The 15302-nt window shown below is 37.1% G+C and overlaps 1 protein-coding gene across 1 annotated transcript; it reads right to left on the bottom strand.

Annotated features, from left to right (window-relative positions):
- Window positions 1–2673: 2673 nt before the first annotated feature.
- On the bottom strand, window positions 2674–14104 carry LOC130048279 (uncharacterized). The gene is made up of 6 exons (XM_056144852.1): window positions 14015–14104; window positions 7014–7161; window positions 6527–6922; window positions 6040–6235; window positions 5572–5759; window positions 2674–4416 (listed from the first exon to the last, which is right to left on the bottom strand). The coding sequence occupies exons 1-6, from the start codon at window positions 14102–14104 to the stop codon at window positions 3362–3364; spliced, it is 2073 nt and encodes a 690-aa protein (XP_056000827.1). The 3' UTR covers window positions 2674–3361.
- Between the last annotated feature and the right edge of the window lie 1198 nt (window positions 14105–15302).

The raw sequence follows: 15302 nt of genomic DNA, 5'->3' as shown, positions 1-15302 counted from the left end.
AATATAGGAATCTAAAATCTCTTATTTGCAAACAAAACACCTTTCTTATCATTCCGGGGAAATCACTAAAAATTGTTCTCTTGGGCATTTTGTTTTTGAACGTCAACTTTTGGGTTGTATTGGATAACTATATCTGTTTTTACACTATGTTCTCTGTTTTCAAATTTTACAGTATTTTGGTTTATATCAGGGGAGACCATTAGGCAACTTTCATTAGCAACATGTATGATATATTTCTGGGTGATCTCCCCTTTTTACGGTGTCATTTTTATTTTTACATTAACTTGTTTTATATCAGGGGAGATCACTACGCAATTTTAAGTAGTACCAATGTATATCATTCTGGGTGATCTCCCCTTTTTACATTGTCATCACAATAAATGAGAATTCACACAAGTAAAGTCTGTTTTACTGTTGGGGTCAGAGTAACACGTTTCTGTGATCAACATTAAACGGGTATTACATAAAACACTTTTCTTATCATTATCCGGTGAAAATCACTAAAAATTCATATAAAATGTTTGAGTGCTTGTATCACTCTTTTGATGGTGAAATGATACTTCTTAAGAGGTGTTTTAACGAGGCATTACATAAAATTTTGGGTGATGAGCTACCTTTAAGGAAGACAAACTACAAGGTCAAGGTGACAATGTTTTAAAAAAAAGCCTCGTCACAATAAATGCATATATGAATTATCAGAGCCTTTGGCATGTAGATATTATGAGGAAGGTTTAGGATAGAAAGACAAAAAGAGCAAACGCAAGGTGCTTCAATCTTGGAGTATGAAAAATTTGAAAAATCTATTCACATCTTGCATGTATGTTTTCGTCGACTACAAGTTATTACGTGAAAAATTAAAATTTCCCTATCTGGTATCAAGACAAGTGTTTTGCCATCATAAACTTGAAACGTGTATTTAAAAGTAAATAAAATAAATCTCAGAAAGAATTAAACTTAAGAAAAGTTGAAAGTAGTCGGGATATGTCCTATTGTTTGATTAAATAGTTTGCTCAGTTTACATTTTTAAAAGACCTAAAACTTGATACCTCCTACATGTACGTGCATAGCTATAGATGTGTATATGATTGGCGCAAATAAAATGTCCTTTACATTTTTAATTATCAATCAAACCGGTTGCGATAGCTCAGTGTCAGAGCGTTCGCCTCGTAGCCGAGAGATTGTGAGTTCGAGTCCGCTCACGTGCCATGTAGTGTCAAACTTAAGACGTAAATATAGGTAATGATTGCTCCTTCGTGAAACGCTAAACATTTAGAATTTTAAGAGAATCACGAGTCTTTTGGATATGAACTTAAAAATGGAGGTACTGTGTCGAGGCTGGTGGTGTTGACACGTTATAGAACCCTCACTACTACGGCCATAGGTGCCATGCACAAGTCTAAATTTGTGGTACTTCACACAAAAAATCTCGTCGGGACGTAAAGCAAACAAACAAACAATTATCATATACTAACCCTGAACAAATTTATTAAATTAGTTCTAACACAGATGTCTCTCTCAAACTCTATTATATGCAAGGATGGAAGTATTTAGTGTCACCGCGTATTCGTAAGCGCTTTAGCATTTGCTTGGCGGCCACTTTGAATAAGTGAGCAATCAGCTAACTCTCGTAGAAGTATTCAATAAGTATTAACAGATGTTTTCCACGGATATAAGCTCTTGTAGAATTGAAATGCTTTTGGGCGGTTCTGTATTTCAATATCAAGGTTATTTTCATATGCAAAGGACATCATAATAATGTATCTATGTGCAGATGATAATGCGAATATATGCTTTTATATTAAATTCTATCTTAAATACAGTAATGTGTAAGTCAAGCAGAATAGGTAGGTCAAACACGGACACCTGGACATAACAGAGGTGGGATCAGGTGTCTAAGAAGAATAAGCATCCTCTGTTGACCGGTCACACCCACCATGAGCCCTCCATCTTGATCAGGTAAACAGTAATCCGTAGTCCAAATTAATGTGAACAGAACGGCCCAACAATGGGTTTGAAACAGTCAGACAACATTCGGAAAAACAGAACCGGAAAATCACAATGTGGTGTTCTGGAAAGTTCGATCACATTCTATGAAATCAACACACACAAACATGGTGGTTGCATAATTATAAATCGTCTGTGAAATGTTTTATATTTAGATCTTTCATCTGTTTAATTCCAGAGTTTTTCTTCTAAGAAAGGTGGATTGGTTACTTATTTTTAGAATTCGGTTAAAGATAAATCCATATGAAGTTTCTTGAGTTTCAGATATATGGCTGTTTCCTAGAATTGATACATCAGGTAAATATTTTATTTTTACAGCGATGGGCAGTGCTGATTTTTGTTCACACAAGCTGAAAGCTCAAGTGATCTTTTTCCGACGTCAGTCTGTTCCGTCCTTCCGTAAACTTAATATTTCCGACTTCATCTCAAGAACCACAGAGCTAATATCAGCTAAACTTGTCACAAAGGATGTTTGGGTAAAGAGGATTCAAGTTTGTTCATATGAAGTGTCACACCCTTATTGAAGTGGAAATAATTACGAAGTAGTTAAAAAAACCTCTGGCATCGTTAAAATAATCTTCTCTTTAATTAATACACTACAAAAACACAGATAACATTTACAATTTATTCACATTCATACATGTATCTACAGAGAATTCAATAACGTATACCACCTAGTGTACAATAGAATAACAAACATATCTAACATAACTACATATTTGGCCTTCTCGGGGGCTACTCACGTCACACCGATAAAATAATCTGTAAACCCCAAAGCTGAATTTCCTGGGTGACACTCGGGAAATCCCTACTGAACCCGGGTTGACATCATTGAGCTAACCTATCTAGTATCCGGTTTGACCTCTTCGGGGAACCCATCAGAACTCGGCTTGACACCATTGGGTAAATACTAACTATTGGTACCCGGGTTGACACCGTTGGGTAGAATACTAACTATTGGTACCCGGGTTGACACCGTCGGGTAGATAATGACTATTGGTACCCGGGTTGACACCATCGGGTAAATACTGACTATTGGTACCCGGGTTGACACCATCGGGTAAATACTCAATACACTCGTACTAGTACCCGGGTTGACACGATCGGGTTGTACTAGAGCTAATTGATGTCATAGTACTAGCATGTTGCCTAAGGTTGACACCGTTGAGGTGACCCTTAGAACTAACCTAATACTTAACTTTATCTGAATTGGGGAAAACGGGCCAAAAACAAACGAACTTGAGGAAGCAAGTGAGTGAGTGCCCCCAAGAAGATAAAGAAAGGACTAACCATTGGATTTAAAATGAATATACATGCACCAACATTTATGTAGGTCAATCTAGAATACTAAATGCAATCAACAAAGGTTACACATTTTGTTTTGTGCTTGCTTTAGCACCTCCACATCTATTCGTATGTATCTCATGTAACAGTCTGAACTCCACCGACCTAGAGATTGTATTAAATGTTCTGGAATTCCTACTTTTGCTACAGATGTGGCAGCTCCTATCCTAAAAGAATGACCTGAATATCTTGTATCATCTAAGCCTATTTGTGACAGAAACCTTGCTTTGAAATGACTCAAGAAGACATCTCTAGACAATGGATGTCCTTCGTTATCTATAAATAAAGCTGAGTGATTGGCAGTACATGTTGACATTCTCATGTCATAATATAGTTTCATATTTTTTACTGGTTCCAAAAACTTATTTTCAAAAATCTTAATATCTACTCCTTGTCTAAATGGATCTGTTTTTGAGGTTTTCAAAATAACAGTATAAAATGTCCCATCGTCTGAAAAATTCATATCATGCAAACTAATATAAGTGACTTGTGACCTTTTCCTAACAATAAATTCGCCACATCTCATGAAACCAAAGTAGGCCATCTGGCAAATACACTTGAACATCGAATCAAAAAAGGGTGAAAAAACACCCCTACTTAGATTCAAACAAATCTTTGACAGAATGAAATAAGTAATAGGTTGTCGTAACTTTCTCTTGTTGTTACATCGTTGTTTTTTAATGCTCTTCAAAACAGTATGTAGTCTCTCAAAATTCTTAAACATCAGAGTATGCCCATTTTTTAAATAGAAAAATCTAATACCTGCCAAATAAGTTTTGATAGTTCGGTATCTAAACTGAAGTCTTGACTGGCAATGAGTAACAAAGTACACCAACATCTCTTCAGTAATATTCGGAAGTTTACTGAAGGCTACACACAAACGGGACATCACTAAAAATGTCAGGAAACAGTCTAATCCTGTTCGGTACATATTCGCGGTTGATTGTTCTATTGAGGCATCAAAAAGTTTGTCTGCTTGCTCCTTTAAACTAATATTAGCCTCGAATAGTCTGGGCATGGCTTTGGAAGGACATCCGCTTGAGGAGCCAAACTTCTGAAACGGTTCATCTGAAAACGAGACAAAGCATCAGCAATGCAGTTATCGACACCCCTTATATGTGTTACTGATAACACGAAATTGTCATTAGCAAAACACAGAGTTAATTTTCTCATAAATTTCATTATTGTAGGGATTTTTGACCGTCCTTTGTTGATAATTTTAATTGTTGCTTCATTATCACAATTAAACACGATTCTTAATCCTTTCCAATTTGAACCCCATAGCACTGCAGCCACTACGATTGGATATAGTTCGAACACGGCCATGAATAAAGATTCATTCTCCAACGTTAAATCCTCAGGAAAAACACATTGGAACCACTGATTCTGATAGAAGCCACCAAAACATTTATCAGTAGCATCCGTGAACAGTTGAATGTCAGCTGCTTCTGTTGTCCTGTTATCCAGGAAAAGGGACCTGCCATTCCAGCCCATTAGGACTTTGTGCCACATATTTAAGTCCAGTCTACATTCTGTAGTGATATTCACGAAATGATGCATTTCTTTAGCTTTTGTTGAGAGTTTGATCAGATATGACACAAATGAGCGGCCCGGGACTATGACACGACTGGCAAAATATAAATGACTAACAAACTAAGAAGTTCTCTTTTTGTACATGATTTCCTATTTAAAGAAAATTGTGTTATTTCTATAATACGAGTAACTTTCTCTGGCGGTAATCTAGCTTCCATTTTTATGGTGTCCAATGTAATTCCCAGCTATTCTATCTGTGCATGGACCAATTGTTTTCTTCTTGGATAACGGTACTCCTAATTTGGCAAATACGTGATGTATTAATGTCATTGTCCTTGTAGCTTCGTAGTCCGGAGCATCCACTGTGAGGAAATCATCTAGTAAATGTAATACGTAATTAACACCATAATTCTCATGAAATATCCAACACAAAACTGAGGAAAGGTAGTCGAATATCTTTGGACTGGATCGACTTCCAAATACTAGTCTAGTATAAAAGTAATAATTGTTTCTATTTTTTATGCCGATATGGTCACATAGACCGATGGATAGGAATAAGTTTGAATGCATCAGTAATATCTGCTTTACACAGCCAACTCCCTGGACCTAATGTCTGAATGATTTTTATTGCATGGTCTATAGTCACATAATACAAGGAATAATCCTCCTTGTTCATAAGTTCGTTCAAACTTTGATGGCCATCATTATTATGAGGTGCTGAGAGATCCACGATAAGTCTCTTTTTCTTAGAATATTTTCCTTCCACTATACCTATAGGATTTATTCTAAAGACCGCAAACGGGACTTTTGTAAAGGGTCCTAATAAATAGCCTTTCTGCAGTTCCTCCTGGACAATGAGGTCTACTGTCTCTGGATCTCTGCAAGCAGACAGCAAGTTTTTACATTCCAAAGACGTTTTTGGTAATGGATTAATTCCCGTGTGAAATCCTTCATATAAATGTTTTATGAGATAATGTACATAATGTTGATCTGGGTGATACATTAATTCACTTTGTAAAACCGGAATGTTTATTGGAGATGGAAGAATGGACGGTATCTGTATATGAACCCCGTTTAACTCGTGTAGCGGGGGGATGGTCCGTGTTTTGATTCTTTGCATTTGTTAGCGGGATGATTTCCTTTGCAAGTGATACATACATGAGCGTTGCAACATCTGGTATTCGCACATCCGTTGCTAGAATTAAAGTTGTTGCAAACTTCCCTATCCTGGAATGCGATCCGTTGGCGGCCATGCGAATCCAAGGTATCGCGGGTTTTTCTCTGTCCACTGGATGAAGTAGATTTACCTTTGGCCATTGGACAAAAAGCTGCTGAATAGTTAGAACTCCCACAGCTGAAACATGTTTTTGGTTTTAAGTTTGTAAAAATATTACAAAACAGGGTGTTGTCTCTAACAGACCAGTCCACAGGAATATTAGAGTACTTCACATGAGCGGCGGCTCTAGCAGAGAAGGTTTTATGATATTCGTAAAAACCTTTCCCCCATAACGGTTGGCCATTTCCACTATGTATCTCTCATAGAGATCTAACTCTTCGTGGCGTTGTGGGTATGCCTTGCACATAATATTCTTATATATCCCGAATGCATATATAAATTCGGCAATGGATAAGTTCTTGAACAAACATGTGTCTTTTTCTAACTTATCCTCCTTATCTTTGATTGTTATGGCATTATTGGTGGGTAACAGGAGTTGTGACAAGTTAATGTCTTTACCATCTATGATGGCTTTTCTCATGACCGGGGAAACAGTTTCAACAAACGGCAAAGATTCAGAAGCATAGCCAAATTTCGTTTTGGTAATAGTAGACAACGTACCTAACGCTGGCTGATCATTCCTCATGGCCGTTGCTAATGTAAATTCTTCGGTGCTGCCAGTTATTAATGATGCATGTGTCCCTACACCGACCTCTTGACGTCTTTGAGCTTCCAGCTGTTCTTCCCTCCCAGCAGCAGCAGGGACACCAATGCCGTTGTTTCCTGTATACGGGATCCTTCCCCCGGTAAGAGGATTGCTTTTGGCTGACACATTTTTCACAGTTTGTGTCAGTGTCATTAGCGATTGAGTTAGCGATTCAATTTGTCCGCCATATTGGTGATTGTTCGGGGTTGCACTCGAACCCGACTGTAATTCTTTGAATTTTTTTCACAAGAATGCTTTTCTTGTCGTTTTTACTGAATGCGATGTTCTTATTCGTCAATTCTTCCCTTAACTTTGATAGTGTCCAATAAAAGCGTACATGCGCAAGTATGCCAAAACTCTATACACTTACTTGTTATATTAAATTTTGCAGGAATTACACATTTGGAAAGCAAGAAAAGAAACAAGGTGAATCTATGATTCTTATAAACATTTTTACTCATACACTGGTAAATGAAGCAGCATTATCAGTATAGCACATCTTCACAAGTCAAGGGTTATTGATTCGTTACCTCGCACTAACCCTTGACATCAGTCGCTATTTAAAAGTTGGGCTCGAGAAAAAGGATGACGCAATACGCTAAAATAAATCAGCCAATGGGATTTCTTGTTTCAGATGAAAGTTTGGTAACGGAATAAACAGAAAGTAAAAAATGGCGTCCGTTGACGAAAAGATATGTGAAAAACATCAAATCGATCATTTGACTGAAAACCAAAAGCTTTCGATATCATGTATCAGAGAAGAAAAAGATGTTTTTATTGGGACTAAAACCGACAGTGGTAAATCGCTATCTTACGAAGTTGTTCCCATTATTTTGGAGGAAAATTCAGTGACGCTGATAATCGCCCCACTTTTCAACATCATTGCGTGTTAAATTATTTCATAACGCAATCAATAATTAACATTTTTCGTCCTTTAATTGTTGTAGTTTATCATTTAGTTCATAGTCAATTTTAGACAACTTGTTTAATTTGTTAAAACATAGTCGACAAACGTACTTCAACAATCCATCATTTTCATTCGGCTCATACCCCAAAACCTCGTCTAATTGTTTTTTCAAGCAAAACGAACTCCCGAAAATCAATCGACGGTATCTGTCTTGTACTAATTGGCCACAAATTCTACACCATAATGCCGTCGCCATGCGTGTTTACTGTTTAGTTTTGTTTTCGACCGATTATAAAAGCCGTTGTCTGATTGGTTTGCAGCTTCAGGCTGCAAACCAATCATATGCTTCTTCTCGAGCCCAACTTTTAAATAGCGACTGATGTCAAGGGTTAGTGCGAGGTAACGAATCAATAACCCTTGACTTGTGAAGATGGTATAGCACAGCGTCATTATTTTGCGTAGTGCAGTCATTGGCCGCTTCATCAACCAATGGAATTTTATTACATTTATACGACGTGTCATCAGAACAACCCAAACTAAACAAAGATGTCATCGTAAATATTGGATTGAAATATTTTTTGTTACGTGATGATACATGTATATATTTCCAGTCAGTTTAAGTTTTGTCGACTAATACTAGTACTCCTTAGATTTATAATGAAAGTTAAATAGAAATTTCAAATGTAGCAATAGATTAACGACGTTTGCCGCGTTTTGATGATTTGATGTCTTTCACATCACGCATATACATGTACACGTATACCGCAAATATGAGCAAAACAAGTGATTTCTGTTGCTCAGCAGGAATTAGCCTCCTGCTCATATCGAGTTTTCTACGACATTTTTTCATACATGTACATGTATCTACCTCGAACTTCGAGACTCTCTTTTAAAATCAATCTCTACAATATTTAAGTTTCATAGAATAGGTAGCGCCCTCTGGTAGACATTGAAAATAAATAAAAATCCTATAATTAAGGTCAGAAGGGATTAAAGCAAATATTATATTCAACATTAAATGATGCAAACTTTGAAAAAATCAATTTCAGTCCAGTGTTTTCAAAGACGTCCGCGTTAACATTGGCTGTTCTACACTAACTCTCCATATAAATGCCATTGATCGACGAATTCAGCTGCCCGGCATTTGAAAAGATATGTACTGCATAAATAACAGAATATTTTAGAAGATCTTTTATCATTTCAGCAGCAATTTTATGGAACTCATTACCAGATTTTATAAGAAAATGTAAAACTACCACATCTTATAAATCAGTCTATCTCAAACATTATTTTGATCCTCAATGATACTCATGTGTTTATTGTTGGGTTTTTTTCCATTTAGTTCTTATCTCTATGTATATAAGGGGCCTCCGTGGCCGAGTGGTTAGAGCATCGCGCTCAAAATCACACGCCTCTCACCTCTGTCGGCGCGGGTTCGCATCCCGCTCGCGCCGGTAAGTGAGAAAGTTTCCCAGTTTACTTTCGGAAGATCGGTGGTCTCTTCCCAGGTATCTTGTATCTGGATTCTCTCTTCCACCAATAAAAACTGGGCACCATCCATCTTCGCTAGCCAAGGGTTTTCGGTCCACTCCGCTCCCCATAAACCCTTGGCCGATCGAGCTATCTAAAAGTTGGCAATTTTTAGCAAAACACGATTGGACTCAATTAGTATGGATCGACCAATCAGCGACCGCGTTACAAAAATGACGTATGAGCGCCTCTGTGTTCGGAATCTTTCTAGACTCTTTAACTAGTATAACGAAAGTACCATGTAAATAACATTCCGAATCATGTATAAATGGCGGCTTTTGACAACAGCACATGCTGTGTTTGTTTTAATGAAATATCTCCGAAACAACGACGAGTCATTAATTCACCAGCCTTTCAATTCTTACAACAACTACAGGAGGTATTGCAAAGGATTTTGTCAGACGATGATAAGTATGTCTGTACGTTTTGTTTCGCTAAATTAAATCGTTTGTCAAAAATTGACTACGATCTAAAGAATAAATTGGATGCACTTAAAAAGGAAAAGGATGAGCTTCTGAAAAAACTACGTGAAAAATTAACAATTTCACAGAAGAGACATATAATTCATAGTCCTACCCCGCGTAAATTAAAGAAATGCCAAGTTTTGCGCACTCCTTCAAAACTGACACCAGGTTTATGCAGACCTTTGGTGCCACAGGATACACCAAAAACTACAAAAAGAAGAAGGCTGTTCTTCCGAGACCCTCCTGTAGACAGTGTTAGGGTAAGTGAGATATATGAAATTATTTTAAGGTATTATACAATATGTATCACTTGCATTTAATAAAGTTAAGATAATAAACATGAAAAATAAGATCATTTTAAAGCATAGAAGATACACACCACACCTCTGCTTTCTATGGCTGTTCCGTTAATCGCTACTTATCGAAAATTTAAGATATGAATTTAAAAAAATGGACACGTTAAGAAAGGCTTCAAAAATGTGAATATAAACAATGAAGTATTATTTTTTGAAAGATGTAGTCTCATAACTACAACGGTGTATGCAAACAAATTTTCATACCACGATTACGCGCGTTATCCAATTTTTGTCTGCACACACTGTTGCAGTTGTGAGACTTCGTGTTTAAAAAAAAAAGAATAATTCATTGCTTAAATGTAAAGAGCGGCCTAACAATGTGTATGAAACACACAATACAGCACTTGGAAAAACAGAACCAGAAAATCACAATGTGGTAATCTGATAAGTCCGATCACATTCAATGAAATCAACACACACAAATGTGGTGGTTGTATAATAATAAATCGTCTGTGAAAGTTTTGATATTTAGATCTTTCATCTGTTTAATTCTTTGAAGAAAAGTGGATTACTTATTTTTAGACTTCCCTTTAAGATAAATTATACTAAAAGAAGAAATGCATACGTGAAATACAAAAGCTTGGTATATTTGATCGCCATGATGTTTGAAAGATTCCTATAATTCTTTTTCAAGATTAGAGGTCAAAGGTCTAGGTCGCAGTATCACTAAGTAGGAAAACCTTGTAGGCAGGATGCAAACCGACCGAAAGGTCCAGGATATTGCAACTTGGTTCATTTAATCATCATGATGAGAGGAAGATGCCTAATATTTTTCAAGGTCAAAGTCAGAGTATCACTGAGTAGGAATTTTTTTTAGGCAGTATACAGACCGAACAGCTAGGTCTAGGGCCGTCAAACTTTGTATACATATACCTTATGCCAAATGGAGGATGTCAATTGTTTCTAATGTCAATGTCGTGCATGTAGTAGCAGGATACAGACCAATTCCTTGGGGCAAGGACCATCAAACTTGGTAAACATACATCTTATGCCAAGTGAAAATATTACAGAGAGAGTACATTATTTGTCTTGTTTTTACGATAATGTCACAACCTGGTGATTGTTGATAATACTTGAAGCCAATTTCTACAAATCATAATGTAAGAAAAACACCTATATTAGCTTTTCACGGGCGTATTATGTACCGTTGGCGGTACTCTTGACGTTTGAAAGCAGGTCAAACTCAAAGAAGTCTTGTCACAAGGAAATGTGATAGCCTTATCGCTCACCATGCCATTCAAAGGTTATGAGCAAGATTTAAGTGTCAGTCAGACAGGACAACACAATACCCCCCTCCCCCTGACCTTTGTCATGAGGGCATATAACAAATTAAATCAACACAACTTGGGAACATTCACATTTTTATTTGATTTAGTGTGATTCTGCTAGTCTTAACAAATTAAATCTTAACAAATTTTTAAAAATTGTTTTCATGTCTTGTATATTCTCATATCAGACTTTGATTTCCTATACTGGCCCCATCCGACTTTTGGGGCGGCTGGATTGAACAAGTTCAATCTACACTACCTGGGAATGCTTGCATATTGATATGACTAATCATGACTATGTTGTTATTGAGAAGATTTGAAAAGACTTTTCCTATATATTTCAATGTAAAACTTTGTCCCCTATTGCCACACTAACACCAGGGACCATAATTTGAATCTGCACTACCGGGAAGTTTTGTATATCAATATGAGTATTGTTCTTGCGAAAAAGATTTTTAAAGATTTATCCCAATGTAAATAATTGATCCCCTATTGTGGCCTCATCCTACCCACGGGGGTCATGAATTGAACATATTTAATCTGCATATTGATATGAGCATTGATACACTGTAGCCACACACTGGTTTAGCATTTTCTTGATTTATTTCCCCTTTGAAGAGATCATGTCCTTCATTTGAACAACTTAAGTCTTCTTTAACGAAAGATCATTTATACCGAGTTTGTTTGAAATTGGCCGAGTGGAGAAGATTTTAAACGATGCCACAATTTATTTTACTAATTCTTGAATATTTCCACTTCAAAAAGGGTGCGACACTTCATTTGAACAAACTTGAATCCTCTTTACCCAAGCATCCTTTGTGACAGTTTTGACTAAACCTGGCCCTTTTTCACCTTAGCTATGGGCTTGTACCTACTTTTAAGAAAAAATAACACAGGCAAAATCCTTTGAACTGTTTAAGATAGGGCTCTCATACATGTATTTTGATACAGAGTCCTAAATGACAAGATCTTACATTTCATGACATGATATAATCTTGTTATAATGTATCATGGTTATATCATAAACCCAGTCCGCGTTAGAATAGGTCCTCAGTACCCCCTGCTTGTCGTAAGGGGCGACTAAATGGGGCGGTCCCTCGGATGAGATCACACAAATCCCAAGTCACAGCAAGTGTGGCACGATGAAGGTCCCTCCCTGCTCAAAGGCCGTAAGCGTCAGGCATAGGCCTGGATTTTGCAGCCCTTCAGTAATGGTGACGTCTCCATGAGTGAAATATTCACGAGAGGGGCGTTAAACAAAATACAATCAATCAATATATCATGACCCAATGAGGCTAGGTTGGGGCCACAATATGGGATCACAGTTTCCATGGGAATAAATATTGCTAATCACAATAGGTGAAACAGCAGGGCCAAGATGACTCATGTGCCCCATTAAATGACATGTTATCTGAATGTGATTATGTTGAAATTATTAGCATTAGTCCCTATGAGAACTAAAATATGAATTTATTCTTTTACCAATTTCTACACCCTGTGGGGATCCGTGTTAGAATACAATGTAGATTCTCAGCACCCCTTACTTGTAAGAGGCGTCTAAATGGGGCGGTCCTTCGGATGAGACCGCAAACAGAGGCCCTGTGTCACAGCAGGTGTGGCACGATAAAGACACAGCCAACTGCCAAAAGTTTATAGACAAATGGCGGACGTCAATGTCTAATCGTCAACGTAATACGGATTTTCAATGGCTATGAAATTACAAAGAGAATAAATCTTATTTCAGTATTTTGTTATATATCCCTGTGATCTGATCATTTTCAACATTCTGGAAGGTAGGGATCGATAGAGGTTCCGTATGTAAGTAACGGGTATGTTAATCCAGATGTCATTTATATTTCTCTCCAAGTCAGTGACATTGTTTATATTAGAAAGTCTGCGTTTAAGTTTATTTTTCAACAGAAACCAAATGTTTTCAATTATATTTGCATCAGGTGACTGTGCTGGCCAAAACATACCTGGAATTCAGTTTATTTGTTTATATTCTTGTACAATTCGGGCACGGTGAACCCGGGCATTGCCATCTTGAAATATGTAATCGTTAGTAGGAAAAAGTTTCACTACAACCGGCCACAATTGTTCTTCAAGGATATCAATATATTTATTTGCATTAATGTTGCCATTAACCACCGTTAGTGTGCCAACTCCATTCCAGGTAATGCATCCCCACAACATTAAACTCATAGCAGGTTTCGGTGGTACGCCGGGGCTGATGCACGCTGGTAACCATTCTTCTCCTGCCTTTCTCCAAATATAAATTCGATTGTTTTGTCCCCAAACAACTTTACATTCATCAGAGAAGATCACTTTTGACCAGTTATAGTCAACAGTCCACCGTCGTTTACCTCTCGCCTATGCCACACGGTTTTTCCTATTTTGTTCCCGAATCCTAATTTTCTTCCTGCATACACGTCGATGGTACTTATTTTTTGACAAATAACGATGAATTGATCTTTCAGATACGGGAACTTGCCTACCTTGATTAAATTGTCCTGTTATGTCCTTTAATGGAGTGGTACGGTTAAATTTTACAAGTCGCAATAGTGGGCGCTCGTCTCTAACGTCCATTTTTCTGGGGCGTCCCAATTTTTTTAGCATTTCCCGCACTTCCTCGAATTTCACACCGTTTTACAACAGCATACACGGTTTTCCGGTCCATTTTCAATACCCTAGCAGTTTCAGAATAATTTCCCGTTTGTCTGTAACTGTCTACGACAATTTGTTCCACAGCTGGCGATAAATTCTTAGACTTTCCCATAGCTACATTCAGAAGCTTGTATCAGACGATCATTAAATAAATACCAACATATGACGTCACATATGACGACACAAGACCCTGTACTTATATGTGGTATGCATACGGAATCCCCGTTATCTATATATAGAATTTACAAAAGAAATAACAAGCCACTTCCGTGAAGTTGGAATTTAGATCCGCCATTTTGTCTATAAAAGTTTGGCAGGTGGCTGTACCTTCCTGCTCAAAGTACGTAAGTGCCGAGCATAGGCCTAAAATGCAGCCCTTCACTGGCAATGGTGAAGTCTCCATATGAGTGAAAAATTCTCGAACGGGACCTTAAACAATATAGAACCAACCAACCAATTTCAACAAGAGAAGATAACCCCAGGAAAAGACTAAAATCAATGCATCTTCAAATCAAGGCTTTTCTTTTCTTTATACAAAAGTTTAAAAGCTGAATTGTCCAACGTTCACCTGTTGTTGTTTTTTTGTAGTTGATTTTACAGAATGACTTTAATGCAGCGGAAGTAGTTTTAAAAGTTATTAACTTTCCCCTATTTACATGCTTAAAACACGTGCATATAAAAGAAAACAATCAGATGATAATTTGAAAAGTAAATACACGGTGTAGTGGGAACTCATACATTTGGTGCTCGTTTTGCGAACTCCTGCGCATTTGATTCAAATAGTGAAACATGGAGTTCAGTATATAGATGAATTATATCTAGTGTATTCTGGTATCTCAGCTATTTTCTTCCTTCGATTTTCAAACGTTTAGTACTGGTGTCATTTCTTGCCGATTCCAAGCCATGTCTCATGCGGTGCGACTGACTATAAATAGCCTACCTCGCGCAAAAGGGGAATCCCAACATAACTACATAACGGTTTGAAAGAGCATAAAACATCGAATATATTTGGAATTGATATGAGGTACATGTATTTGATATTTTTATTTTTACTTAAACAAAAACGTGAAACACTTATGGCACGGCATTGTAGTAACAAAATATACACAGATAAGACCACCTGGAAAATCTAGACTGGCCACATAAGTGTCACTTAATTTAATATTAGAAATGGCTGAGTGTCCGTTGTTTGTAAACACCGATTTAAAATTTAAAATTTCTGGTTAAAACAGTAAGAAATGGCACACAGCCTCGTAAATACGTACGTGCGATAATTTAACAGTGCTGTTACAAGGTGGACAACATTTGTC

This window comes from Ostrea edulis, chromosome 1, assembly GCF_947568905.1.
Source record: "Ostrea edulis chromosome 1, xbOstEdul1.1, whole genome shotgun sequence".
Classification (NCBI taxonomy): Eukaryota; Metazoa; Mollusca; class Bivalvia; order Ostreida; family Ostreidae; genus Ostrea; species Ostrea edulis.
This window is presented reverse-complemented; position numbering and strand designations above follow the sequence as displayed.

Bases quoted from the DNA above. Each gene is read 5' to 3' on its own strand.
- LOC130048279 (XM_056144852.1), bottom strand. From the start codon at position 14,104: ATGGGAAAGTCTAAGAATTTATCGCCAGCTGTGGAACAAATTGTCGTA. The intron at 7,162-14,014 runs GTATTGAAAATG...GTAAGTGTATAG, and splicing joins ATTATTCTGAAACTGCTAGG to AGTTTTGGCATACTTGCGCA. The intron at 6,923-7,013 runs GCAACCCCGAAC...AAAATGTGTCAG, and splicing joins AATTACAGTCGGGTTCGAGT to CCAAAAGCAATCCTCTTACC.